At 63.8% G+C, this 26,145-nt stretch overlaps 3 protein-coding genes across 13 annotated transcripts; all 3 read right to left on the bottom strand.

Annotated features, from left to right (window-relative positions):
* Positions 1-5,194: 5,194 nt before the first annotated feature.
* Positions 5,195-12,381, bottom strand: GMPPA (GDP-mannose pyrophosphorylase A). Of its 11 annotated transcripts, none has more exons than XM_041737659.1 (14): positions 12,298-12,381; positions 11,428-11,488; positions 11,204-11,301; positions 10,172-10,275; positions 9,734-9,920; positions 9,322-9,381; positions 7,938-8,068; positions 7,258-7,272; positions 6,735-6,869; positions 6,529-6,626; positions 6,324-6,370; positions 6,021-6,113; positions 5,759-5,927; positions 5,195-5,488 (listed from the first exon to the last, which is right to left on the bottom strand). In XM_041737659.1, exons 2-14 carry the CDS (start codon positions 11,465-11,467, stop codon positions 5,388-5,390), a joined length of 1,278 nt encoding a protein of 425 aa, XP_041593593.1. In that variant the 5' UTR covers positions 11,468-11,488; positions 12,298-12,381; the 3' UTR covers positions 5,195-5,387. The 11 variants fall into 11 exon arrangements, with proteins under 11 accessions (XP_041593593.1, XP_041593587.1, XP_041593588.1 ...); XM_041737653.1 differs by having other exon boundaries at positions 11,741-12,357; XM_041737654.1 differs by having other exon boundaries at positions 11,428-11,482; positions 11,741-12,357.
* A 752-nt stretch (positions 12,382-13,133) lies between these two features.
* On the bottom strand, positions 13,134-16,812 carry SPEGNB (SPEG neighbor). The gene is made up of 5 exons (XM_041737486.1): positions 15,263-16,812; positions 15,017-15,144; positions 14,212-14,519; positions 13,535-13,676; positions 13,134-13,371 (listed from the first exon to the last, which is right to left on the bottom strand). The coding sequence occupies exons 2-5, from the start codon at positions 15,142-15,144 to the stop codon at positions 13,233-13,235; spliced, it is 717 nt and encodes a 238-aa protein (XP_041593420.1). The 5' UTR covers positions 15,263-16,812; the 3' UTR covers positions 13,134-13,232.
* Positions 16,813-17,543: 731 nt separating this feature from the next.
* LOC121480779 (striated muscle preferentially expressed protein kinase-like) lies at positions 17,544-23,527 on the bottom strand. Its single transcript, XM_041737683.1, has 10 exons — positions 22,871-23,527; positions 22,548-22,715; positions 22,314-22,436; positions 21,999-22,166; positions 21,275-21,893; positions 20,539-20,778; positions 20,211-20,434; positions 19,314-19,389; positions 18,967-19,116; positions 17,544-18,637 (listed from the first exon to the last, which is right to left on the bottom strand). Exons 1-10 carry the CDS (start codon positions 23,010-23,012, stop codon positions 18,445-18,447), a joined length of 2,103 nt encoding a protein of 700 aa, XP_041593617.1. The 5' UTR covers positions 23,013-23,527; the 3' UTR covers positions 17,544-18,444.
* Between the last annotated feature and the right edge of the window lie 2,618 nt (positions 23,528-26,145).

The raw sequence follows: 26,145 nt of genomic DNA, 5'->3' as shown, positions 1-26,145 counted from the left end.
TTGCTACCCCGGGCTCAATGCATGTCCCTAAATTGCCCTGTGATCCACCAGGGTCACAGGGTCATACTCCCCAAACCTACCGGCCTCCCTCTACAGCCCAAATCACACCCTCTTTCCTGCGGAGGGAGGGCCGGGCAGGAAGCCTCTGAAGGAATGAAGTTGGGGGGATGCGGGGGAGGGGAGTTCCAGGCCATGGGGAAGTGGAGCAGCAGTTAACTGCGCTCACCCCCACCGGCCCCACGCCAGCTGTCTCCAGTCTCCAATCGTCCCCAGGTCCCCATCATCCAGACTTCCAGACCCCTAGGAATCCGGTTATGCTTGGTGGGAGTCCCCTCCCACATCCCCTCTGCCCACCCTGTGCCTCCCTCTGCAGTCTCCCCTGCCCCCCTACACCCCTTCCCCTCTGGCCCCCCGTCCTTTCCCCCCTCCCTCTCCCCGCTCCCCTGCTTGCCTCCCTCTCTGCCCGGCTGCAGTTGGGTGATAATCTCCCTCATTTAGCCTCCCGGCTGCTTCCCCGGCTCATTGCCCAGCTGGTCCCTGGGGCCCGGCCCAGCTTCTTCCCCACCCCCACCCCCAGCCCTGCGCCCAAGCTCCCGGTCCCCTCCTGGCTTCCCCCACCTACTCCCCTGGGACCAGCTGCCCCCCTGCAGTGAGCATCAGGGCCAAGTGTGCTTGGCCAGGGCTGAGCTGGGTGTGAGCGGAGGGGGGGGGTGCGTGAGGGACGCGGGGTGGGAAGGGGTGTGGGGCGTGGGAGAGGCACGGGGTGAGGGGGCTGCAGGATCAGGCTCCCTCTGCTCTCCACTTGTCCCCATTCCCAAGATTTGTTCCCAGTCCAATTCTCCACCCACCGCCACCCCCTGGAGGGTGGACAAGGCTCCCCGATGGTGGTGGATGGACCTGGTGGTGGATGGACCACGGGCAGAGTGTCGTCTGTACAGCCAGACGAGGCAGAGTATGGGAATGGGGGGGCAGAAGGGGGGCAGGTAACAGGGAGGCCAGGAGGGCTCTCCTGGAAGGGGCAGATTTTATTTGGGCAAGATGCCCCAAAGGCAGACCCGGAGGCCTCCCGTGATCCAGCCTGGAGGACCCACGAAGGGAGCCTCCAAGGTCCTTCCTGCCACCATCCCCTCCCCTGCTTTGGGACTTCGCCTGTTTTCCCAGCAGAGGGACCCCCCACGTGGCCTGCATTTGCCCCTTCTCACCTTGTGTGGGCCCCAGCCTCCCCTCCTGGGTGGCCCACTCCTAGATGACGTGACCCCCAAACTCTTAGCGTTCTCCTGCAGGGAGTCCCCAGCCTCCCCCTGCTCCCAGAGGGGACACCTCCTTGCCACCCCTCCCCGCCCAGACACCTGTCCCGGCCCTGGCTCCGGTGCGGTGGGGACCAAGGGATGAGCTAGTGTGGGACAGATGTGGGCGGGAAGGGACGAGGTGGGGGGACGGAGGCCGGGACTGGGCCAGGCCTGGCTGGTGAGCGAGCAGCGGTGACAAACGGGCTGTGCGGGGGCCGAGGGGCGGGGGGCGGACGGCGGCTGATTTATCTGGGTTATTTATGCCGCGGACGAGGCAGGAGAAGCGGTTAATGAGAGTTCCAGCGAAGGGGGTGGGGAGGCCGGGACGTGATGTGAGGCGGCAGAAGAGGGTTAGCGTCCCACCGCCGCGCCCTGCCCCCCTGCCGGCCCGCGCTCCGCACCCCTGCCCTGCCGGGGCCGCCGGCCTGACCCGTCCCCTCCTGGGGACGCCGAGCCGGGGCCACAGATCGCTGGGGCTGAGGGGCACCGGGCCTAAGACCCCGGGCGGCGAGCCGAGGAGCTGGAGGGGACCAGGGAGGAGGAAGGAGGGTGGGAGAGGAGACCTCTCGGCTCCGCAGAAAGTGCCCAAGTCTGGGGGGCCGGTGGGGGCGGGCTGGGGGGCAAGAGACCAGTGCGGGAGTGGGCGGGCGCCCGGCGAGCTCAGGGCAGAGCCTGGGGAGAGGGCAGAGGGCACCGGGGTGCAAGTTTGGTGTCATCTGGGGGCCTGAGAGGCAGAGACGGGCTGGGAGTGGGGGTGCTGGTCAGAGAGAAGAGGGAGCCGGGAAGGAGGGGGAGAAGATCCAGGGAAGGAGGGGGAGAGGGCTTTGCAGCAGTGAAAGCTGCTGGGAGCAGATAAGGCGGCGGAGCAGCAGGAGGGATTAAAGCTCCGAGGGGCAGGGGCGGGGGCCAGGAAGGCGGCGGCGGGGGGCTGGGCAGGGGGCACGACGGACTCGGGGCAGGGGGCGGCGAGGCCTGGCAGAGAGCGGAAACGGGGGGCTCCCGGCCGGCCCCCTCCCCCGGGGACGGGGACTTCGTCGTCCCTGGCGACCCCCGCGCCCGCGCGTGCGAGGGTGGCGGGGCCCCGCGGAGGGTGCCCGCTGGGCGGCCAGAGAACCGGGCCCGCGGCGCCCCCTCGAGGCGGCCCGGGGAACGCCGTGGCGGGAGCCTCAGTCGGGGGCGCGGCCCGGGCGGTCCCCCCAGCGCCCGGCCCCAGGCAGCGCCTCCGAGGGGCGTCCGGGCGCGGAGTGGGGTGCGCAGGGGCTCGCCCAGGGCTCGGGCCCTCGCCACCTGCCCGCCACCTGCCCCGGAAGGTGTGCGGCGCTGGGGGGCCCTGCTCCCTCCACCGGAGCCGGGGGGCGGGGGGCCGAGGCAGCGGAGGGGAGCCCGCCGGGCGGGGAGGGGGAGGAGGGGCGGGGAGGGAGCGGGGGCGGCGGGCGGGGCCGAGTAATTGCGTGTTTGTCAGTTCTCCCGTCGGCACCGAGGCAGCGCGTGCGTGGCGGTGGGTGTAGCTGCGCCTCGAGGAGCGTGTCTGTTGGCAGAGGTGTCAGTGTGTCTGTCTCCGGGGTCTGGGCTCTCCTTGGCCCCCGCCCTCCCCTTTGTGTTTTGGGGCGCGCGGCTCTGGGCACACCCAGCTGTGCTCCGTGCTGATGCGGCAGATGTGGCGGGGCCCCAGCTGTGCCTGCTTCCCGGGGAGGGGGAGGGGGCTGCAATCTGCTCCCCCGATAATGGCTGCTAAGCGCCGGGGGGAGGGGACGCAGACGCGGGGGGGCCGGTCAGCCCCGCCGGGGGCACGGGAGGGCGAGGACGGCCCCGCCCCCACCGGTCCCGCCAGCCTCCCCCCAGGCTGTGTTCTTGGCTCGGCCTCTCCCCCTCGCTGGCTCCTGAAGCCCATCCAGATTTCTCTCCAAGCTCAGTCCCCGTCCCAAGCCCTCCTCCCGTCGCCCCATCCAGCTCGGTGCCAGGGACCTGCCCCCCCCTCCCCAGCCCCCAGCTAGCTCCCCCTCGCTGATTTTACAGAATAATCTTTTTCTGGAAACCTAAAAAAGCACTAATGGCAGGAGCGCACCCCTCCCCCGCATCCCTTCCCCCGCTCATCCCCCATTTCCCACCCGGTTCCTTTCCTTCTCCCTCCTCAAACCCTTTGGGGGCCAGCACCCTCTTAGCCCTACAGGGCCGGTGAGCACCTAGAGGTGGCAGAGAAGGGGGCCCCCAAATCCTGGGCCCTGAGCTGTGCCCTCAGAGGTGGATGGGGCCTAGGTCCTTCCTGGGGCTGGAGAGGGGTGGAGGGTGTTACAGCCCCTTCTGAGACCCCCACCCTCGCTTGAACACACAGCAGGGACTCCATCAGCCTGATGGGAGGGGGCATGTTACAAAGATCTCAGCTACACTAACCACCCCCCACTTCAAATGCTGACCCTTTCCCCTTCCAGGGCCTCTCCCCGCCCCCACTGGGCCTAGGAGGGGGGTCCCGGGGGCCAGGGCCTGACACAGACTTATTGGATTTCACGGTGTTTTGCTGAGAAAATAATTAAATTATCATATTTATGATGGAGCTGCCATGGCCTCTGCCAACCACTTGGAACAGAAGGGTCAGGATTGGGGGGAGGGCAGAGAAGGGACCCAGTCCCTGGCCCCGGAGCCCATCCCTCTCCCGGCTTCTTCCTTAGGGAGTTGACCCCAGGCCCAGAGTAGGCATCTGCTGCCCCCTCCGAACCCCAGGCAGATAATGGAAGGCCTGGGCTGGAGGCAGGGACAGGAGGTGGGAAAGAGGCTGAGTGAGTCAAGGCAGGTTGCGGGCCAGGACGGCTAAAACCCGGCTCCTTTCCCGCAGGCTCTCACACGGGGCTGGGAGGTCACAGCAGCCCAATCCCCCACATACCCCTCAGCCCAGCTCCTGAGAAAGCACCTCCTCCTAACTGCCCGGCTGCGAGGCTATGAAATCCTGGGCTCTGTCCCAGACCCTGGTGCTGACAACAAGGTCCCTGCACCCTGCCGCCTGCCACCCCAGCCTGCTGCCAGGACCCCCTCCTCCCTCCCACCCACACCCTACCCCCCCATTCTCTTTGGGTAATTAGATTCCTCTCAATTAGCAGATTACGATCATTACCAGCTCATCTGGCAACCAAGCTCCGCACCCACAGCTGGGGAAAGGGGGGCACCCAGAGGGGGCACATGGGGGTCATGGGCAAACATGATAGATGGTTGGGTTTCTCTGGGGCTCCAGGAATGTGGAGAAGACTGAGACCTCCCAAAGGGCAGAGCCAGGGCAGTGGGAGGTGGCCAGCACAAGGGCCCCCCCACTGCGCTCTGGGAGGGTCCGGTACCAGCTTAGGTCTGCCCCACTGGCCAGGGGAGTAGGAGACAGACACCCACCAGGCCTCAGGCGGGGAGAACCCCCACCCCGCCAAAAGCCAGGCTAGGAGCAGATGGAGCTGGCAAAGCGGAAAACAGGCTGGGGCCGGGCTGGGCAGGAACTGAGGAAAGCAACCACCGGGTGATCCAACAGCAGGCCTGTGGCGCTCAGCCGAGCCCACCGCCAGCACCCCGTGGCCCTACCGGAATCCTTCACCCTTCCTTTCAGGATCCTTACACTCGGAGCCCGAGCCAGGCCCAGTGAAGAGGAACAGGAAGGCGGGCAAGCCGGCAGCGCAGGGGCAGGGGTTAAGGCAGGGGCCAGACAGGCTGGGAGCTGGGAGCCGGGAGCCTCGGGGGGCCTTCCTCCCAAGCAGAGCCCACGAGAGGCTAAAGGCAGTGGGAGGGGGAGATTCACCAGGGCTCCAGATTCATTATTCATGAGCCCGCAGCAACGACTCCAATTTAAATGCTAATGTGGGGGGGCCTGACTCAGCTGCCCCCCTTCCACCCTCACCCCCAGCCCAGGCACAAGCCAGAGTCCGTGCTGGCTCCAAGGTTCACCGGGGTTTATTAGAGGGTGAAGAGGCCAGGAGTCCCCCGGCCACCCAGGGCGCTCCTGGCCTGTGGCGATCCTGCCGGGCTTCCTCTCCTCTGGTCCTCCCGGATGGAGGCTGGCCAAGCAGGCGGCAGCCTCAAGGGGAGCGGCTGGGAGTTGGGGGGTGGGGGCCTCCTGGCAGCCCCCCCTCAGAGGATGATCTGGTTGGTGAAGCTGCGGCTCAGCTCCTTGTGGGGCAGAACAATCGAGTTCAGGATGAGCACCTCAGCTGGGATCCGGACCCGGCAGCCTGCAGTGGGGACCAGGAGGAGACCATGGGGAGGGGAAGGCCAGAGGCAAGGAGCTGGGGCCACTGCCATCGGGCAGGAATCCCTCCCTGCCCATCTGCGCCCTGGCCTCGTGCTCCCAGCCTGGCACACGGCAGGCACTTTGTACACGTTTGCTGAAGGAAGAAACAAACATGCACTCGGGTATGTGTGCGTGTGCACGTGCGCGCACGGGCAACCCCCACAGGGCGAGGCCATCACCTGCGGAGTCCCAGTTCCCTGGGAAGCCGTACCTAGGATGGTGATGGCAGGCAGCAGCTTCCCATCCTTGAAGAGGCTCTCACTGTCCATGTGCGCTCGGGGGTCGTTGGGATTGGGGTCGTTGGGGGTACCCTCCACACGGGCCCAGCGCCCCACGGTGCTCCCCCAGCCCACGATGGTGTGCAGAACACACGTGTGCTCCTACCAAACACAGTGGTATGAGCAGATGGAGGAGAAGGGGCAGCAGCAGGGAGTGGGGGGGCGGGGTGGTCGTGCTGCTTGTGCAGCTCCTACCTGCAGCGTGGCTCCATGGAGGACAATGCTCTCGCGGAGCCGCACACCCTCGCCCACGGTCACCCCCTCCCCAATGGAGACGTTGGGGCCCAGCTGTAGAGAGAAACATATACCCTAAGCCCTCAGGGCCTCGAAGAAACCCTAATCCAAACCCAAACCCCTTCATAGAACCATAGAACCGGCAAGGGGGCAGAGACTTGCTTGGGGCCACACAAGGGGCAATGCAAAGCAGAGCCCAGCACTGGGAGCTCAGAAGTTCTCGGCACCAACCCACCCGTACCCACAGCCTGGCCCACCACTTACCACTGCCGACGGGGCCACCTTAGCTGTTGGGTGGATATAAACGTTTCCTAGAAGCAGAAGAGAAGATCTGGGGGCGTTGACCCCAAACCATACCTGGTTCAGTGGGGGCAAGGGTTGGGGCTTCACCTCTGAATCTGAGGTCAGCAGTCATGGCTCAGAGGGGGCTGGGGGGCAATGATGAGGAAGGGGGTGTGGGGGGGCATACCTCGGATTCGTGGACCCCCAGGGGTGTGCTTGGCCAGGCGTTCTGGGTGCGTGAGCTGGTACTGGCCCAGGTAGAGGCGGGAGGCATAGAGCGCTGAGCTGGGGGGGTGGGGTCACAAAGTGGAGCAGGGGATTCAGGGCCCAGCAAGTGCCTACCCCCGAAAAGTCTCAACTCTCAGGTGCCCCAGCCACCTCAGAGAGGCATACCCTGCAGACTTGATCTGGCTCCAGATACCGTCAGTGAGGTGGACGTAGATCTGGCCCTGCCCGGCCAGGGCTGAGAACACGTCCTGCTCCAGGCGGATGGTGCCGGCCCCTGGCCACAGGCCCGAAGAGTCCTCCCTGGCACAGAGGAGATGCAGACATCAGTTCCCCAGCTGAGCCCACCCGGGAGGCCACCACCACGGTGTCCCAGGGATAGGGATCTGAGGGAAGCCCACCCCCTCCCTCTCCAGGCCTGGCCAGATCTTCTCCAAAGGGATGCCCATGTCCCAGGAAACTCTCCCCAGTGGGCTTACCCACGTCACCCTTCCACCCCGAGCTGGGGTGCTATCCCAGGGGATCCCTGGGCATGGACCCATACCCCAACTCTGCCCCGTGTCCAGGGAGTTCACCCAGATATAGCTTCTCCCCCACCCCCGCCCATTATCCTTTCTCCCCATCCACTCCTCCGAACCCCACCTCCGGTCACCCGCCCTCTCACGGGATGGAATGAAACACAGACACTCACCCCAGAGGAAGACAGCTGGTGAGGGCAGAGACAGTCACAGAAAGAGAGGGAGAGAGAGAGATGGTAGAGATGCCAGCTCAGCAGAAACAGACAGAGGCCAGGAGAGATGGAGAGAGAAGCAGAGATGGATGGGAGTGAGCGGGGCATGAGATGGGGAGCTAGGGGGGAGGCGGGAGCCAAGGCCAGGACCTGGGAGGGGGGAGCAGGGTTCCCGGCTGACAAGGAGGACCTGGGGGGGGGACTGTGGCCAGCAGGGCTCTGGGTGCTGCGCTGTGGTGGGGGAGCCGCAGCCTGACAGTGTGTGTGTGAGTGTGTGTGTGTGTGTGTGTCTCTCTCTCTCTCTCTCTCTGCAGGTCTCTGCGCCTGAGTGTGTGTGCGCCCAAGTGTGTGTGTTGCCGTCTGTTCTGAAAGACGTCTCCGGGACACTCAGGGCTTGAGAGAAATGGACCAGAAGGGGAGTGGGCAGGCAGTGACAGAGGAGGAACTGGGATGGATAAGGAAGAGGGACAGAATGAGGTTAGAAGGGGAGGGGACAGGAAGGCTTGGCTGGGGATGACAAGTGGAAAGGCAAAGGGAGGAGGAAGGTGAGCAGGTGAAGAGGGAGCCTGCGGAGCCTGGGGGCGGGGCTGCTGTGACTGGGGGGACGACTTGGGGTTACAGGGCCCTGGGGCCCGCCTCACAATTGCCCATCCTGCTGGTTCCGCTGGAAGACATCCCGAAGAGGCTTCAGGGCTTCCGGGGAAAAGAGGTAGATGCCACAGTTGATGACGTCACTAACAAACGTGCTGGGTTTCTCCACGTAGTGCAGGACCTGAGGACAGGGCAAGGTCCCGCAGAGGAAGGGCCCCCGTCACCATCCCCTAAGACCTTCCAGGTCGCCAGGTACTCCCGGCTGTCGTCTTCCTAAAATGCAGAGTCACTGCCCTTCACCTTCAGGTAAGTCCCAACTGCCTGTCTTTTCCCTCCCAATTCTCCTCACCTCCCAGCACCCCCAGGACACTATTCACTGCCATCGCATGCCTGTGCCTGGGAAGCCCTTTCTCAGTGATTCATCTGGAAAACTCAGCCTCCGAAATCCAGTCGACATCGCCACTTCTCCGTGAGCCTGTGCATGCCCTGCCCTACAGTGAGCTTCTAGGTCTGGGCAGCCCTGGGCTCTGGCCACACCTGGCCGTGACCCTTGTGTCATTTGCAATGGTTGATTTTTGACTGTCGTTCCCACTGACAGGGGTTCCTGAGAGGCAGGGATTACATTTCTTTAGCTCTGTTTCTCTCACATCTAACTAGTGCCTAGTATAAAACTTGAAAAAAAAAAAAAGACACATATTTGTGTGTCTGTTTAAGTGTATTTTGGGGGCCTCTGCGTGCTCAGTCGGTTAAGCGTCTGCCTTCGGCTCAGGTCATAATCCCGGGGTCCTGGGATTGAGTCCCGCATCGGGCTCCCTGCTCAGCGGGCAGCCTGTGTCTCTGCTTCTCTCTCTGTGTCTCTCATGGATAAATACGTAAAATCTTTAAAAAATAAAATAAAATAAAAATAAAGCTTGAACAAATAAAAGGGCTGTGTGAAAGTCATTAGGCTCAGGGGCAGGGAGTTTCACAAACAAGGACTGAGACCCCTCTGCCTTACTGATGACACTCCCACCTCTGTAATTCTCGGGGCCCTGTATGGTTTCCCGCCTCTGTGCCTTCGCATACCCTGTTCCCTCTACCTGTACCACCTTCCCGTCCTTCATCTACAGGAATTTAACTCAGCTCTGGCCTTGCCTCCTCCAGGGAGCTCTCCCCGCCCCCGCCCAGGCAAGGCTGGGGTGGGCCTCCTGCTGCATTCCCTCAGCACACTCACTGTGCGTACATCTCCGGGGCGCTGCACCCATGGAGATTAACGTTACCCTTTGCTCTTTGCCAACCTCTCTAGAAAGGATAGAAGATGAACAACCAAGGCTATGCCCCACCTGTCTGACGGCACTGGAGCCCACCAATAGCACTCCAGCCTTCTCCGGAGGCAGAGGGGCGGGGGCATGACGACACAGAGTAAGACCCCTGCCAGCCGGGTCCCTCGCTCACCTCGTGCGTCTGCGGGTTCTCTACAATGCAGCCGTAGTTGAGGGACTGTGTCCTGTTAGCCTGAAAGACAGACACGCCACAACGATGACCTGCCTGCTCTAGGGCAGCAAGGTCTGTTTTCTTTCTTTCTCTCCCTCCCCTAGAGCACCTGGCACGTATTTCTGCCACTGACAGGCCTTCCGCAGGGGGAGAACTGACAGCTGCCCTCCCCCCTCCCTACTTCCGAGCAGCCAAAGGGCTCAGGGGCTCCGCCGCCACCTCCGCTACGTGCTGGGATTTCTGGCACATCTCCCTGTCGATGCCCATTCCCACTCCGACTCTCTGGGCTGCCCCTGCCTCCCTGACACTCTGCATTCCAAGGACTCCTCCGGATCACCCCCTTTGCACCCTCCAGCCCTCCTGGCCCCCTCACCGTGGTGCCAAGCAGCAAGAAAGGGTGAGGCTCGCGTCTGTAGGCAGCCAACATGGCACTCAAGGGGAAGTCGGAGCAGACGTCAGCGTTGAGCACGAAGAAGGCCTCGGGGCCCCCAGCCAGGATCTGGTCCCGGAAATGGTAGAGACCACCTCCTGTGCCCAGGGGCAAAAATTCCTGCAGGTACCTGTCCCCCCAGGGACCCCAGAACCAGCTCAGTGAGATGGGAGGAGGCAGAAAGCATGAGCCTGAGCATCAGACCCCTCCTGCTCCCAGAAGTACACTGGCTGGAGGCCAATGTACTCAGGGATTCAGAGATGCCCGAATAAGACCCCTCCTAGCGTCTAAGGGTGCAGTCTGCCAAATGCCGACTCAACCCCCTCACGAGAACTGAGGCCTCGGGGGGTCCCACACCCTCCGAAACCGCCATATAAACACCTGACAGGAAGGTTAAACTCCTGCTGGGCAGCCTCTAGAAACCGGGTAAGGGCTTCATCAGGTTGGTAGAAGCCAATGAGCAGAATCTCCTGCATCCCAGGGACCTGAAAACAAGGGAAGAAGTTGGGAGGATAAAGCCTCTGACTGGAAGGAATGTTGGTGGAAACCCCTGGTACTGGCCCCTGGTCCAGAGACCACAGTTCTGGTCTGAGCTGTGGGGCCCCTGGGCACTCACGTTAGCACTCTGGCCTGTGTCTTCCTCCAGACAAAAAGGAAGCGAGAGGAATCTGTCCCTAATCTTTCAATCTTTTATGATTCTGTGGTTCCCCCCAGCCCACCCTGTACCTGAGGATCACCGTAGGAAAGATTCTGCTTACCAAGCTGCATGCGAGGATAACCCATTCATCCCCCCCACCCCACCCCGTATTTATTATCTGTCAATCTGCGCTTGAGATCAGCATGAGATAAGGGTACCATTTATCAAGTGCCCACTTTGCACGAGGCACTTTACGAACATCATCTATAAGCCCTGCACCCCACAAAGTAGGTTGAATCACCCCCATTTGATGAGTAAGGAAACCAAGGCTCCGAAAAGGTGAGGAATGTACTCAAGTCCTTATAGCAGAGGCGGAGACTGGCCTCAGATAAAACCTTGCCTGTCCCAATGCCAAAAGCAATAAAGAAATTAGCTCCACCGTGAGCAAAGGTCTGAGTTCGTGCTTTGCTATCATTTCAGGTTCCTCAGGCTACAGCTTTAAATGGTCTCTAGGATTCCTGCCTGATCTCACAGTCCGTGCTTTAAAAATAGGAGTGAAATATGAAGAAGAAGAGGCCAGATGAGAGACCAGATTAGCGAAGACAGCAGGGCAGCTGCACTGCACAACTCCGGCGGACACCATTCACGCTGTCATTTATAAATGGTAATCCCTGGAGTTATGCCTGGTGCGAACAGGGCACGTTTGGAAGGGGGGGCAATACAGCATGAAGGAGACAGCGGGACGGGAGGTGGGAGCGGGGAGCCTGTGGGGTTACCTGGGCACAGGCCTCAATGTGGTGCTGGATCATAGGGACCCCCGCCACTGGAAACAGGGGTTTGGGCACCTCAAAAGACAAAGGCCTGAAGCGAGTCCCTGAGAAAGGAGAGAGAAGCACATTGCAGCTTCCCGCCTCCCTCTGCCTCCAACCCCCCCCCCCCCGCCGCCCCCCACAGGGCCATTCCAGCCCCACCTCCCTACCCCTTTCCCTGGGCTCCTCACCCTTTTGAGGGCCTCCAATCAGGATCACAGCTTTGAGCATGATGGCAATTGCTACCTAAACCTCAAATCCCAACAGAGAAATCAGGCTCAGATCCCACAGCCCAGCCCGGGGAACCCCACTCGCATCCCAAGCAAACCCCAAACCCTTAGAGGGCAACACTTAGCCCTCTCACAGGATGTAAATCCCAAATTCGATATAGTCCCTCCTCGGACACAAGCCTCCCAGATCCCATACATCTCAAATCCCAACCCAGATTCCAACTGGCCTTAAAACCCCACAGGGGTTGTTTCTCCTAGTTCCTGAGATTCGCACCTTGACACAATTTTACCCAACAGACTTCCCTCTGGCCATAAACAAATTCAGCAAGCTCGGAAACTCAGCAATACATCTCTTAGGTCCCCAACTTCAAAAAAACCCCAAACTCCCTGATTCCCAACTGTTACATTCTTAGGCTTACAGACGCTAAGCCCTGAATCCCAACAGTGGGCCCTGACCGCTGAGTCTCGGATCCTGGGGGAGCCCCAGCTATTTAACTGCAATCCGGGGAATGAATCCCAAGCAATGAAGTTCACGCCGATCGGCACCGATGAATCCCAAGTCCGAGCAAAACCCCTGCAAATGCTCGACTCCTACACCCGACCTCGAGGCGGCGGACCCTGAGTCAAGCGCAGACCCGGGATCCGCCTCCCCGCCCGCTACCGGCCAATGGGCGCTGAACCTGGATTCGGGGGCACAACTGACTCGGTCTCATCCCCCTTAGACTCGCGGAGCCAGGGGCGGCGGCACTAACACGAGGGACCTCGGAAGGCCGGCGGGGCCGCCGGGCCCTGCCCTCACCCCTCGGGCCGCCCCTCCGCAGCAACCTTTACCACTAGCACCCTCTATGCCAGCTCTGCAGCCCGCTTGCTCCTTCCGCGCACGTGTCTTCTCGCGACTCGCGAGAACTGCCCCGCGGAGTATGCCGGGAATGGTAGTTCTGACGATCCTGTAGTTTCCCGTAGCCGTTCCGAACTACTCGAGAGGAGGGAGGCGGGACTTATGGGAGAGCAGGGGGCGTGGCCAATGTGTCTAGGGGCGGGGCTAAAGAGAAAAGGGGTGGGGCCTAAGAGGCACAGGCTTGGAGCTACGAATCGGACCCTGAACTGTCTAAACTGGGCCCAGGATGGGATCCCTGGGTGGCGCAGTGGTTTGGCGCCTGCCTTTGGCCCAGGGCGCGATCTTGGAGACCCGGGCTCCCTGCATGGAGCCTGCTTCTCCCTCTGCCTATGTCTCTGCCTCTCTCTCTCTCTCTCTGTGACTATCATAAAATAAATTAAAAAAAAAAAAAAAAAAAAAAAAAACTGGGCCCAGGAGTCGGAGAGTAGGATCGGGGTCACGGAGAGGCGGGCCCAGAGACGAGAGGGGGTGTGACCAGCCTCGGGATGGGCGTGGCGAGGGCGCGAACCGCCGCGAGGGGGTGGGGCTTGAGCTACGCGGGGAAGGAGAAGGCGGAGCCCTAAGCTCCCGCGCCTGCCCCGCCGGGAGCGAAGGAGCCCGGACGGCGAGAGCTTAGCTCAGGTTTCCAGTCTGTGCGCTCGAGCACTGGGCCAGGCCCTCTGCAGACGTTCCGACCTTAAGGCTCCGCGACCTTGGTGTGTGCATCAGGAGGAAGCGTGGGTGCGAGCGCAGCGCGGAGGAAGCGGCGTCCGCAAAGACCAGACAGGCGGAGGGTCAGAGAGAGCAGCTTTATTAAGCAAGACGGAGGAGGTCGTGGGTGCCGCCCACCCCGGGGCTGGGAGCCAGGGCGAGAGGTCCGAGGTTCCTTTCAGGCCACGTCCACGCGAGCAAAGCTCTGGTCCATGCCCAGGCTGTTCTCCACGTACACCTCGTACTTGCCGCTGTCCTCGGGCGTGGCCCGGCGAATGGTCAGCGTCGTGGTGGTACTGCCGATCTCGAAGAACACCCTGGCGGGAAGAGGGGGGTGCGGAGGGCGCGCCGCGGTCAGGTTACCGCCCCCGGGGCCAGGCGGGTCAGCCAGCTCCGGGCCTGCCTCGCCCTCCCCGCCCCCAGCCCGGCCCGCGAGGCTCGGGGCCCCGTTGCGCCCCAGCGGCAGGTCCCCGCCCTCGCCTGTCATCCTCCTCGATGTCCTCCCCGTCCTTGGTCCAGCCGACGTCCGGCGCAGGCTCGCCCATGATCTCCGCGGTCAGCGTCACCGTGGCGCCTTTGCGCGCCTTAGTGTTATCCGGTCCCTTTTGAATCTTCGCAGGGACTGGAAGGAGGGAAAGGGCGTGCGACCCGGCGAGGGTCCTTAGGGGTGAGGCGGGGCAGGGGCCTGTTCCCCCGGATAATACCCGGCCCTAAATAGATGGATCTAAGCTCGCAGTGGGACATTGGGCAACTCTGGCCTCTCTGGGGTTACACCGGACTCGTGGCAGCCCTGCTCCCTCCCACGGTGGGATGAGCGCAAGCCCGGGAGCGGGGTACACCTCTCGGTGCCCCGAGTCCGCTCCGGGCAGTGCGCAGCCCCTGGGTGGGAGCCCGGAGACCTGCGCCCTCCCCTGGCTCTGCTTCTGGCTCGCTGTGACCTTGGGGCGGGGGAGTCGGGGTGGTCGGAGCCCACAGCGGACTTGCAGTCCCGGGGGGCGGGGGGGACGGGGTGCTGAGGCGGGGAGGGCTAGCCAGGCCCCCCCCCCCCCCCCCGGCGCCTCCGGGACTCGGCCAGGCCCAGCGGGGAGCGCGCGCGCCGCGGGGAGGCGGAGGGCGGGGGCGCTCCGCGGGTGCAGCCGCCGAGGGGGCGCGCGTACCTTCCACGAGGATGCGCGCCGAGTCCGAGCACTGGCCGAAGGGGTTGGTGACGTTGATGCTGTACTGGCCCAGGTCGGCCAGCTCGCCGTCGCGCACCACCAGGGCCACCACGTCGGGGTCCTCGAAGACGTAGCGATACTTGGGCCCGTCGCGCAGCTCCTTGCCGTCTTTGCTCCAGCGGATGAACGGGTCGGGGAAAGCCGAAATGCGGCAGGTCAGCTTGGCCGCGCTGCCCTCGATCAGCACCACGTCCTTGAGCGGCTCCAGCACGCGTGGCGGCCCCTTCTCGCGCAGCTCCTTCCGGGACCTATCCGAGAGCGAGAGCGCGGTCAGGGCCCGGGACCCCCCGCCCCCCCGCCCCGCCGCCCACTAGAACTTTAAATGTGGGGGTGGGGGGGGCAGCCCCAGGGGCGCAGCGGTTTAGCGCCGCCTGCAGTCCGGGGCGTGATCCTGGGGACCCGGGATCGAGTCCCAGGTCAGGCTCCCCGCATGGAGCCTGCTTCTCCCTCTGCCTGTATCTCTGCCTCTGTCTCTCTCTCTCTCTCTGTGTGTCTCTATGAATAAATAAAATCTTAAAAAAAAAATAAATGTGGGAGTGGGGCAGGAGGGGCCTGCTCTTGAATTGTTACCCTGAAGAGAGGATTTACTCTTGTCGGCCACCTTTCTGCACCTGCTCGCAGCGCTCTCCTGAGTCCAGTGACCCCAGCGGGTGGCTAACACTGCCCAGCGCCCACCCACCCTCACGCAGCACTGGCTTTCTGCAGCTCCAGCTCCCCTCCTCCTGATGGCCCCAGGCCCCCTCACCTGTGGCCCCGGTAAGAGGCCTGGATGCGAATGGCCGCTTTCTGGACCTGGGGGTCGTTGATATCCAGGGTACATCCCCGAGGCGGGGCCGAAACCGCTGGTTTTTTGGCGGGAGCTGCCTTGGACATCTGGGGAGTGCAAAACAGACATGGGGTCTAGGCTGACGCAGAGACTTTGACATTCAGCCTTTCCCCTGTCAATTCAGAGCGTCCCTGGGAATGGGAACGTCTGCGAATAGGGACTCACCGCGGGCCGGTGGACTTCCGGACTTGGGTGGACTAGCTGGGTAGCAGGTGGAACAGAGCCCTTCGGGAAGGCACAGTAGGAGCACGGGCAGGTGCTCAGCCCAGGGCCCTGGTTTTATACATCGCTCTTCTCCTTGCCTTGTTTGGCGTGGTTGCCCCAAGCCCCCCAGGGACCCCAGCCCCACCCCCTGACCCAAGCCGGGGCTCCTTATTTAGCCTGAGGATGTTTGGGATGCTGGCTCAGCCGCTGGGGCAGGCCCGAGGGGGAAACCTGAGCAGCTCTGGGGTGCACTTCATGTCAGCACCCGGACAGCTGGGCAGCTGGATGTGGCCCCATCCCCTCCCAGGGCAGGGGGTAACTATCCCACTCCTGGTAGTCCCAGACAAGGGCCCAGGCTGGCAAGAGATTCAGCTCCCCACTGGAGCAGCTTTACCCTCTGGGTCAGTCCCCAGACAGTTGGACAACATGCCCTTCCCTGGACACTGTCAGTTAAAGGGAGCGAGTTTTGTGAGGTGTCCCTGAATGAAGCCAGAGTACCGGAGGGACTTCACTGTCCATCCAGCCAGTCATGAGGGGGCAGTGTGGCTGTCAGGACCCATCCAGAAGCCTTTACTCCCCCAGCCCGCGGAATCCAGGCTTGTCATTCCTGCACTGTGCCCCCTGGCGGCAACCTGAGATCAATCTAGAGAGGATGGTAAAGATTTTTGAGAACAGCATCGGGTCCTACCACCTAGTCCCACTCACTTCCTTCCATGTGACACGATAGGGTCTGACTGGGCTGGGTCTGACTGCCCCCGGGGATGGGCATTAGTACTGACTCTCTAGTTCTAGGTCTGCCCAAGCCCCTTTTGGGTGGTAAACTAGTAGACAGGGGCATGAGACTGCCTGGGAGAAGAAGGGGTTCGGTTTGCCGCCCTGGGACTTTCCTGGAGTCCCGGCTACCAACCTAGGGCACCAGATGGAGCCTTGCTTCCACACCTTGTAACTGCCTGCCCAGGTGTAGAGCACTGTCACCTTTTGATCAGAGCAATTTTGACACAGCTCTGCTGACATAAATTACCTTTGCTCCTCCGGGTTTGGAACAAGCAGTTCACATGCCATTTTCAATGGAGATGGGAAGGGAGCTCAAGATCAGAGTGGGGACGGGAGAGGAATTTTACCATTTATCAAGATATGAGTTCAGGCACCTCATTTTTATATGAAAACACTTGCAGTGAGTAGGGGATTAAAGATTCTCACAGGCAAACTGTATATCTTCATCGCTAAAGTGACAGGTGGGCAAGACGTCCCTCTAGTCCCTTCCAGCTGGCTTGAACAGCCTGTTATTTTATGATGATGGGGCTTGCCTCTTCCCTGGGGTCCTGAGAAGCCACAGAGGCTGGGCTGGGCCAGGTTGGGCAAAAGGGTGTTTGGGCCAGAGCCAAGGGACCCTCAACCTCAATCAGCAACACACCAGCGCTAGCCCTCTCCGCCCCGGGTGGGAGGAGACTGTACTCCTTTCCTTTTGCCAGGAACGGAGCTCCCAAGCTGGGGGAGAGGCGGGAAACAGCCCCCTCCCTGGACACAAGGAGAACTGGCTCCCCCCTCGCCTCCACCTCTGGGCAGGACAGCTCAGTTGTAGGACCCAGTAGCCAGTCTGTGGTCTTGCAGGGGAGCAGCTGCAGTCAGGCAGCCGTAGCACCCATCAGACTCCCTGGCATGCCACGAGGACAGGGATGTCCAGGTGCGTGTGTCCCCTGGCTCTAGGAGATGCTCGTCTGTGGCCCCATCTCAGCAGACACAGCGACCAGAGCCTCGCGCAGCTGATGCCCCACGTGCCCCAATCGGTGCTCGAACACCAAAGCATGGAGCTGGAGCTGTCCTGGTTTCTTCTGTGGCGCTTCGCCCCGTCATCGCGATCTCGCCAGTCATCATGATGAAACCCCTCCTGCTCCGGGGCCAGGACCAGAGCCAGCCTGTCTCCGGGCCGGGACCGCGCCAGCCTTGGGGTGTGGGCTGGCGCATTCCAAGTTGCAATGACAAATGTGAAAAGAGGTGGGGGCCACCAGAGTCTGGTTAAAGGGTAGTGGTGGAGTCCTGCCAGGCCTTCAGAAACTTCTGGTGCAGAGGCAGAAGCCCCTCCTCCCTCTAGGAATGAAGGAGAGGTGAGCGCCCAGCAGGGTCAGGGTCAGGAGCCTTGTTAAAGCTCTCACTGGCTGAGAGAAGGCTGAGATGCCCTCGTGCTGGCACCCCTGGCAATCCCGTACCCCCAGCCTTCCCTTCCCCACAGACCACACGTAGGTCCTGCTGCTTGCCATTTTTATTTTCCTTGTGACAGACAAACAGCTGCACAGACAGCTGGATGGCTGGGGTGAGGGGATGGTCTGGACAACACGGGCAATAGGAATTGGATGGAAGGGAAATTTCATAAAAGTCAATAAATAAATAAATATGAATGGGAGGAAGGGCGAAGGCCACAGGGGGTGGTGGGGACCTCCTTGGGCCAGCACAGAGTGTTCAGAGCTGCATCCACTGGGACAGGGGGAGGACAGGAAAGCGCTGGCTGCAGTAACCCCTGCCTCCTGACTCTTCCCAGCCCTCCAGCTTCTCCTTCTGGGGATGCTGGCAACTAGCCCACCCCTCCCACCCAACCTAGGTCCTCTCCCCCCACCCCCACCCCGCCCCACCTCACTGCCCTCCTTCACATGCTGGCTCTGGCTCCCTAGCACTGTCTCCATGTCCTGTCCCTGCTTCACCAACACTCACTCCCAGCCCGTGGCCCCAACACCCTGAGCTCCTTCCTTTGCCTCCTCTCCAGCTCTTCATACCTTTCCCAGTCCGTTCTTCCCCGGACACACCGTCGCTACCCCCAGAAGCTTCCTCAAGTCTCCTCTCCCTACCCTTTGGCTTCTTTTCCTGACCTCTCACCCATTCCCTTCTTGCCCTTCCTGCTCCTCTGCTCCCGCGCCCTCACCCCACCCAGCCCGGCCCATGGGTCTCGCCCTCAGGCTCTGGCCGGGGTGGCATCGGCAAAGCCCGGGGCCTCTGTCCCTGCAGGTCCATGAGGTAATAGCCCGGCTGGATGTTGCTGCTGGTGATGTCCGAAGCCCCGGGCCCACCTGGCTCTGGATGGGCCCTGGAATGTCCCGCGGCCGCAGCGGAACCCCGAGTGGAAGCCCGAGGCCGGGCTGTGGTCCGAGCCGCTAGGGGCTGCCCGGGTAGGAGCGGAGCAGCACCTTGTGACGGGTGGCAGCCTCGGCCCGGCGGCGCCGCTGCTCGCCCAGAAACTCCTTGAGCCGGTTGGTGGTGAAGGTGAGCGTCTGGCGGCGCAGCTTCATCAGGTAGGCGTCCTGCAGCCACGGGTGGGCCAGGCAGTCCTGCAGGGAGGGCCGGCTCCTGCCAGGCCCGGCCAGGGCCAGTGAGCCTGGAAGGCTCTGCCTCCCGCCGACCCAAGTCCCAGTCCCATTCACAACCCCATGCCAGGGATCCTGGCCAACTTGGGCTCAGTTTCCCCATCTCTGGAATGGGGAAGGTGACTCGGCCTACCTCACAGGGCTTTAGAAGCACCAATGGTGGGCTTAGAACAACCACTTAGTGATAGCAACAGCGGTATATTAGTGGTGGCCAGGGAGGAATTGGGGGATCTTTGGCTTGGGCTTGGGATTCTGAGGCAGCAGTGGGGGGCAGGTAATGCTGGGGGGGGTGGCAAGCTTGGGCCTACTCACCAGGGATGTACTGAGAGGACCTTTCGTAAGAAGAGTGTGGCGCTTTGGGAGGTGTTGGGGTAGAGCTGGAAGGCATCAAAGCGGCCCCCCACAATCCGAGCCTCTGTTTCCTGGGGGTCTGGCTCATAGAACGGGGAGCGTCCACTGAGCCTGTTGTGGAGACAGTTCAGTTGACACATGTGGACTGTAGGTCAGCTCACAGCCCCAGGGGGACGTCGGTGTGGGGGTTCAGAAGGGCACAGTGCTCAGAGACAGGTCTACTGCATGCCTGGGCTCTGCACACGCGCCATGTTGGGGAGGCTGAGAGGGACAGGGTAGAGGCGGAAGGTGCGTCCTAGGGCACTCACATGATGTAAGTGAGCACGCCTGCTCCCCAGATGTCTGTGGCAGAGCCGATGGGTTCTCCCTTCACCATCTCAGGAGCTGACAGGAGACAGAGGCCAAGCTGAAGCTTCCTGATGGCAGGGGAGTGGGAGAGACAGGGGAGGCCCCTGGGGGCTTGAGGAGCAGGGCGATGCCCAGGTCACGAGACCCTGGGTACAACCAAAGCAACAAGCCCTGGACCCAGCAGGCCGGATGGGAGTGGGGGTGGCCCCCGGGGGGAGATGTGGGCCACCTGAGGAACCAGCCCAGGTACTGAATGGTGGGGTCCCCAGAACCGGGGAGGAACAGTTGGGTACTGGGGTCACTAGCTCCTCAGATCAGCACAGAGGCAGGACACCCATTCACCAAGATCATGACCAACCCCACGGCAAAGAGCCTTGGAGATCCGCCCGGCTGGTTCTGATCCCAGGCCGGTGCCTTCTAGCTCTGGGAGGCTGGCGAGGACTACACCTGACTGGCTCTCCCACTTCCTCATCCGTGAAGGGTGGCTTGTAGAGTAACGCCAAGGAGGAGAGCTAATGAACGTCAGGTACTTAGTAGGTGGCTAAAGGGTAGCTGGTTTACCTTACTTATGTATCTGTTAATCATTGACTCTGTCCAGTGTCACCAAACCCTGGCTCTACCATTTATAACCGACATTGGACAAATACATAACCTCGCCACGCCTCTTTTTTGTCTGTAAAATGAGGGTAACGTTATGCCAATCTCCAGGGCTATCCTGAAGGTAAACTAAAAAAAGAAGATGCACGGAGAGGACTGAGTTGGGTGCTTGCACCTGTGTGGGTGAAGGGAGTGAGCCCTGGCCGCTGTCCCTTGGGTAGAACCCCGAGCCCGGAGCCTGGCTGGCACAGCGCCCTCACCCATGAACTCCAGCGTGCCTGTGCGGTGGCCAAGGGGCCGCAGGGCCTGGGGGTTGTAGGGCTGGGCGCTGCCGAAGTCTACAATCTTGAGGGCGTTGTCAGGAGCCAGCAGCAGGTTGTCGGGCTTAATGTCCAGGTGCAGTACGTGGCGGCCGTGGAGGTAGTCCAGGCCTTGCAGCAGCTGCACCACATAGGTGGCCACGTCGTCCTCTGAATACCGGAACCTGGGGGTGGGGGCAGTGCCCAGGCAAAGCAGGTGACACCCCAGCTCGGCTCCCCCTACTCTTGCCCCTCACCCCCCCCCCCACCTCCCAGAAGGCCCAGGCACCTGTCGCTGAGCCCACAGAGGAGCTCTCGGTTCCCACAGCTCTCGGCTATGAGCACGAGGTAACGTGGGGTGATGTAAGCTTCGTGCAGGGCCATGAGCCGCTCGTGGTGCAGTGTCCGCAGCACTTCATATTCCTGCAGGACGCGCCGCTTGCCCTCGGCCGCATAGGGCACGATCTTAGCCACGAACGTCCTCCCGGTGGCGTTCTCCCGGCATGCTCGCACCACACCGAAGCGGCCCCTACGTGTGTGGGGTGGGGGAGGCGGGGCGGACACACCACACACTCAGAGGAAAGGAACAGGGACCTCTGGGGGCAAGTATGCAGTGGTTCTGAGTGTGGCCCCTGAAGTTCAGTCCTAGGAACTGTGGTTAGAGTCCCAGCTCCGCCCCTCACTGGCTCTGTACCTCAGGCCAATCCTATAACCTTTCCATCTCAGTATTCCCATCTGTGAAATAGGGGATGGTAATAGTGGTCTCTCTCTCTCTCTCTCTCTCTCTCTCTCTCTCTCTCTCTCTCTCTCTCTCTCTGAGTTGTGAAGAATAAGTGACATCACGTGTTAAAGAGCTTAGCACCGTGTCCCACAGAGGAAATCTGAACTCAGTCATGCCAGGCACCTGGATCTCAGCCCCTCCTCAGCCCCGTCCAGGGCAGCCGGGTCTTCTCTCTGAATGCCTGTGTTCCCTGTGTCCCACTCGCTCCCCCCTCTGTCCTCCTCCCCTTCCTGGACCCACTTGCCTGGCCTTCTCTTCCAGGAAGGTGTAGGGTTTCTGCGGGGGCCCCTGTCGAAGAGTGGTGGCCTCCGGACTGGGAGAGCTGGGAAGACCACCCACAGCAGGGCTGACCACCTCCTTGGCCGGGCTGAGGCTTCGTACAGTCACCTTGGGCTCAGGAGGGGGCTCGGGGGCTGGGGGCTCAGGGGCTGGGGGCGCAGACACAAAGGAGGTCACCATGTACAGGGGAGTAGAGGAGGACGCTGGTTTCGCCCCCGGAGGGGTGGAGGCTGGGGTTGGGGTCCCAGTGTCAGGGACGGAAGACTTGGGCTCACTCGGGGTGGCCTGGGCACTGGGTGGGGTGGGCTCTGCTTGCTGGGCAGGCTGCAGGCCCCTGTGCTTTCGTGGGGGAGTTTGGGGGGGCGGACCTACAGCCTTGAGTGAGGACAAGGCCTGGCTGGGGGGTGCTGGAGGAGACGAGGGGCTGAGAGCAGCCGGCGGAGGGGCTGCGGGAGCAGGAGTGGAAGCTGGGGTGGGGGTCGGGGATGGGGCCAGTGAGGTAGGAGAGTGAGGCGGCGGGCCCCTGGCTGGCCCTGAGGTAACAGGGGCGTCTTGGTGAGCAGCAGATGGCAGGACTGAGGAATCTAAGCAAAGACAAAGAAAATCATCACCTGCTGCCCCGCGCTGGTGAAACCAGGGTGCTCAGGGCCCCTCTGTTCTCTGGCCACCCCCCTACTTGCCCCACTGACCTTGCGCGCCCCTGACGACGACCTTCTCAGAGGGGTTGCTGAAAGGCCCCTGCCCGGCACGGTTGGCACAGGCCACCCGGAATCTCATGGTCACACCAACCGGCAGGTGGGTCACGTTGTAGTAACAGTCGACGATGCCTGAGCTCACGGGGTGCCAGGCCGACTCCCCTGTGGCGGCATGGGGGAGGGGCTGAGGCCACAGGAAAGGTGGCCCAAGCCCCCCGGGCTGTGAGGAGCCCAGGGAGGGTGATGGTCCCCAGGGCTTGTGCGCCTCCGTCCCCCACCCCCTCCTCCCACCAGCCTGACTGCCCTCACCATCCACCCGCCGCTCCAGCGTGTACGTGCAAGGTGCCCGGCTGTCTCCCGGCTTCCAGAGCACCAACGCCGTGTCCTGGTAGGTCTGGGGCACCTCAGGAGGAGCTAACTTTCCTGGGATTCCTGGCAAGAGGAGGGGAGCCCCAGTGAGCCCCTCTATGCAGCTGGGGGCCCTTCCAGCCCTACCCTACCACGTGCCATCACTGCCCTCCTCAGTCCCTGCCCCAGGCTCACGGGCCACAGCCACGGTGCAGGAGCTGGTGATGCTGCCTAGGACGTTGGTGGCTGAGCACTCGTAGAGCCCAGCATGTCGCTTGCCCGCCCGGGGGATGCTCAGCAGCTGCCGCCCATCTTTGCAGGACACGATGATCACCGATGGCTCTGATTGTAGGGACTGCTTGTCTAGGGGCCGGGAGGAGCACAGGGGGCTGCTGAGTGAGACAGCACATGGGGTCCTGCAGCAGCCCCCCCTGCCCCGGGTTGCCACCTCCCCTGAGCATCCCCTGGCCTTGGGGCCACTTGCCTACTCCCCACCACCGTGAGAGAAGCACTCTTACCCTTCATCCAGGAGATGCGGGGTGTGGGGCAGGCCGCCGGCAGGCAGAGCAGGGTGGCTGCCTCTCCCTCCAGCAGCACCTGGTCCTTGAGTTTGATGTGGAAGACTGGGGGGAAATCTGGAGGGAGGACAGAGATAGCCATGGGTGTGTGGGAACCCCGGCTCACTGACTGGCTGAGGGAGGGGACGGCGTGTATGAGGGCTGGTGCTGCCAGTGGGGGGAGCAGAGTGGAAGGTTGTCTCTTCTCAGTCAGATGTGGGAAGGAGAACCCCAAGTCATGCCTTCAGGAATTTTCTTTGGGTTCAGTATCATCTTCCCTGGGTGTAGTGCTATCTTTTCCTTTCATTGACTATGAAATATGCTTGCGAGCTATGTCATAGGTCTCTAAACCACTTGGAGCGGGGCCTGGAACGAAGTAGGTGTTCTATGAGCATTTGTTAAATAAAATAAAAACAAATATGGATTAAGATTCTATACTGATTAAGATTCTGCAATGCCCATTCCCTCTGAGGCACCACAGGGCAAGTGACAGGATCCAGTGACCTGAGCAGAGACTCCTGGGATTGAACATAACATTCAATCAAGAGGTGTAGTCTCTGGGCGCCTGGGTGGCTCAGTTGGTTAAGCATCTGCCTTCAGCTCAGGTCGTGATCCTGAGGTCCTGGGATCGAGCCCCAAGTTGGGCTCCCTCAGGGAGCCTGCTTCTCCCTCTCCCTCTGCTCCTCTCTGCTGCTCATGCTCTTTGCTCTCTCTCTCGCTCTCACTCTCTCAAATGAACAAATAAAATCTTTTTTTAAGAAGGTTTTTTAAGGGAAGCCCAGGTGGCTCAGTGGTTTAGTGCCGCCTTCAGCCCAGGGCCTGATCCTAGAGACCAGGGATCTAGTCCCATGTCGGGCTCCCAGCATGGAACCTGCTTCTCCCTCTGCCTGTGTCTCTGCCTCTCTCTCTCTCTCTCTGTATCTCTCATGAGTAAATAAAATCCTAAACAAAACAAAACAAAACAAAAAACACAAAATGTACAGTCTCAAAAGATCTAAAGTCAAGGCAAACAGGGCACACCCCGGAAGTGTGTCAGCCTCCCCGGCCCCTCGTCCCACCTGGGGTCTTGTACATACTCCTTCAGGTCAGCTAAGTAGTGAGAGCTTCTGGAGGGACAAGGGACAGTACCTGGATGACCTTGGACCATATTTTGTCTATAAATTGAGGAAAACCACAATACGAAGCTCCTAGGCTTTGGAGAGGATTAAGAGGCATGTGAAGTGCTTCACATGGGTCTAACATATGACAAACACTCATATGTGTTAGCTTTTATTGTTGCTGTGATTACTGCGCCTCTGTGTGCCCAGGAGAGGAGTCAGGGACAGACTCCCAGAGAAAGAGGCTGTTTCAGCAAAGCTGACCTCCTAGCTGGCTGGCAAACGTGCCCGTGGCTGAGCTGTGGACGGGCCAAGGTCTTCCCTGCACTGCAGCCCACCTGTGGCTCCTTGGTGTCATGAAGATTTGCCTTCCTGCTCCCTGGGAAGTCTCTTTAGAAAAATCCCAATCTGGTCCAGACCCTTGGGGGGTGGGGTAAGGGGTGCATTATTCCCCATGGGCAGAGAGAGCTGAGGGGTCCATACCCCTGGGAGCCCCCAACTACTGCCTGTCTGAAGAACCGGGAGGGAGAGAAGGTGGGAATGACCTGAGCAGGGGAGGAATGCTGAGCCGGAGTGAATACCAGGACAGGGACACCTGGGTGGCTCAGTGGTTGAGCGTCTGCCTTCGGCTCAGGGTGTGATCCTGGGGTCCGGGGATTGAGTCCCACATTAGGCTGCCCCCCCCCCCCCCCCCCCCCCCCCCCCCCCCCCCCCCCCCCCCCCCCCCCCCCCCCCCCCCCCCCCCCCCCCCCCCCCCCCCCCCCCCCCCCCCCCCCCCCCCCCCCCCCCCCCCCCCCCCCCCCCCCCCCCCCCCCCCCCCCCCCCCCCCCCCCCCCCCCCCCCCCCCCCCCCCCCCCCCCCCCCCCCCCCCCCCCCCCCCCCCCCCCCCCCCCCCCCCCCCCCCCCCCCCCCCCCCCCCCCCCCCCCCCCCCCCCCCCCCCCCCCCCCCCCCCCCCCCCCCCCCCCCCCCCCCCCCCCCCCCCCCCCCCCCCCCCCCCCCCCCCCCCCCCCCCCCCCCCCCCCCCCCCCCCCCCCCCCCCCCCCCCCCCCCCCCCCCCCCCCCCCCCCCCCCCCCCCCCCCCCCCCCCCCCCCCCCCCCCCCCCCCCCCCCCCCCCCCCCCCCCCCCCCCCCCCCCCCCCCCCCCCCCCCCCCCCCCCCCCCCCCCCCCCCCCCCCCCCCCCCCCCCCCCCCCCCCCCCCCCCCCCCCCCACCCCCCCCCCCCCCCCCCCCCCCCCCCCCCCCCCCCCCCCCCCCCCCCCCCCCCCCCCCCCCCCCCCCCCCCCCCCCCCCCCCCCCCCCCCCCCCCCCCCCCCCCCCCCCCCCCCCCCCCCCCCCCCCCCCCCCCCCCCCCCCCCCCCCCCCCCCCCCCCCCCCCCCCCCCCCCCCCCCCCCCCCCCCCCCCCCCCCCCCCCCCCCCCCCCCCCCCCCCCCCCCCCCCCCCCCCCCCCCCCCCCCCCCCCCCCCCCCCCCCCCCCCCCCCCCCCCCCCCCCCCCCCCCCCCCCCCCCCCCCCCCCCCCCCCCCCCCCCCCCCCCCCCCCCCCCCCCCCCCCCCCCCCCCCCCCCCCCCCCCCCCCCCCCCCCCCCCCCCCCCCCCCCCCCCCCCCCCCCCCCCCCCCCCCCCCCCCCCCCCCCCCCCCCCCCCCCCCCCCCCCCCCCCCCCCCCCCCCCCCCCCCCCCCCCCCCCCCCCCCCCCCCCCCCCCCCCCCCCCCCCCCCCCCCCCCCCCCCCCCCCCCCCCCCCCCCCCCCCCCCCCCCCCCCCCCCCCCCCCCCCCCCCCCCCCCCCCCCCGCCCCCCCCCCCCCCCCCCCCCCCCCCCCCCCCCCCCCCCCCCCCCCCCCCCCCCCCCCCCCCCCCCCCCCCCCCCCCCCCCCCCCCCCCCCCCCCCCCCCCCCCCCCCCCCCCCCCCCCCCCCCCCCCCCCCCCCCCCCCCCCCCCCCCCCCCCCCCCCCCCCCCCCCCCCCCCCCCCCCCCCCCCCCCCCCCCCCCCCCCCCCCCCCCCCCCCCCCCCCCCCCCCCCCCCCCCCCCCCCCCCCCCCCCCCCCCCCCCCCCCCCCCCCCCCCCCCCCCCCCCCCCCCCCCCCCCCCCCCCCCCCCCCCCCCCCCCCCCCCCCCCCCCCCCCCCCCCCCCCCCCCCCCC

Source organism: Vulpes lagopus, chromosome 22 (genome assembly GCF_018345385.1).
Source record: "Vulpes lagopus strain Blue_001 chromosome 22, ASM1834538v1, whole genome shotgun sequence".
Classification (NCBI taxonomy): Eukaryota; Metazoa; Chordata; class Mammalia; order Carnivora; family Canidae; genus Vulpes; species Vulpes lagopus.
This window is presented reverse-complemented; position numbering and strand designations above follow the sequence as displayed.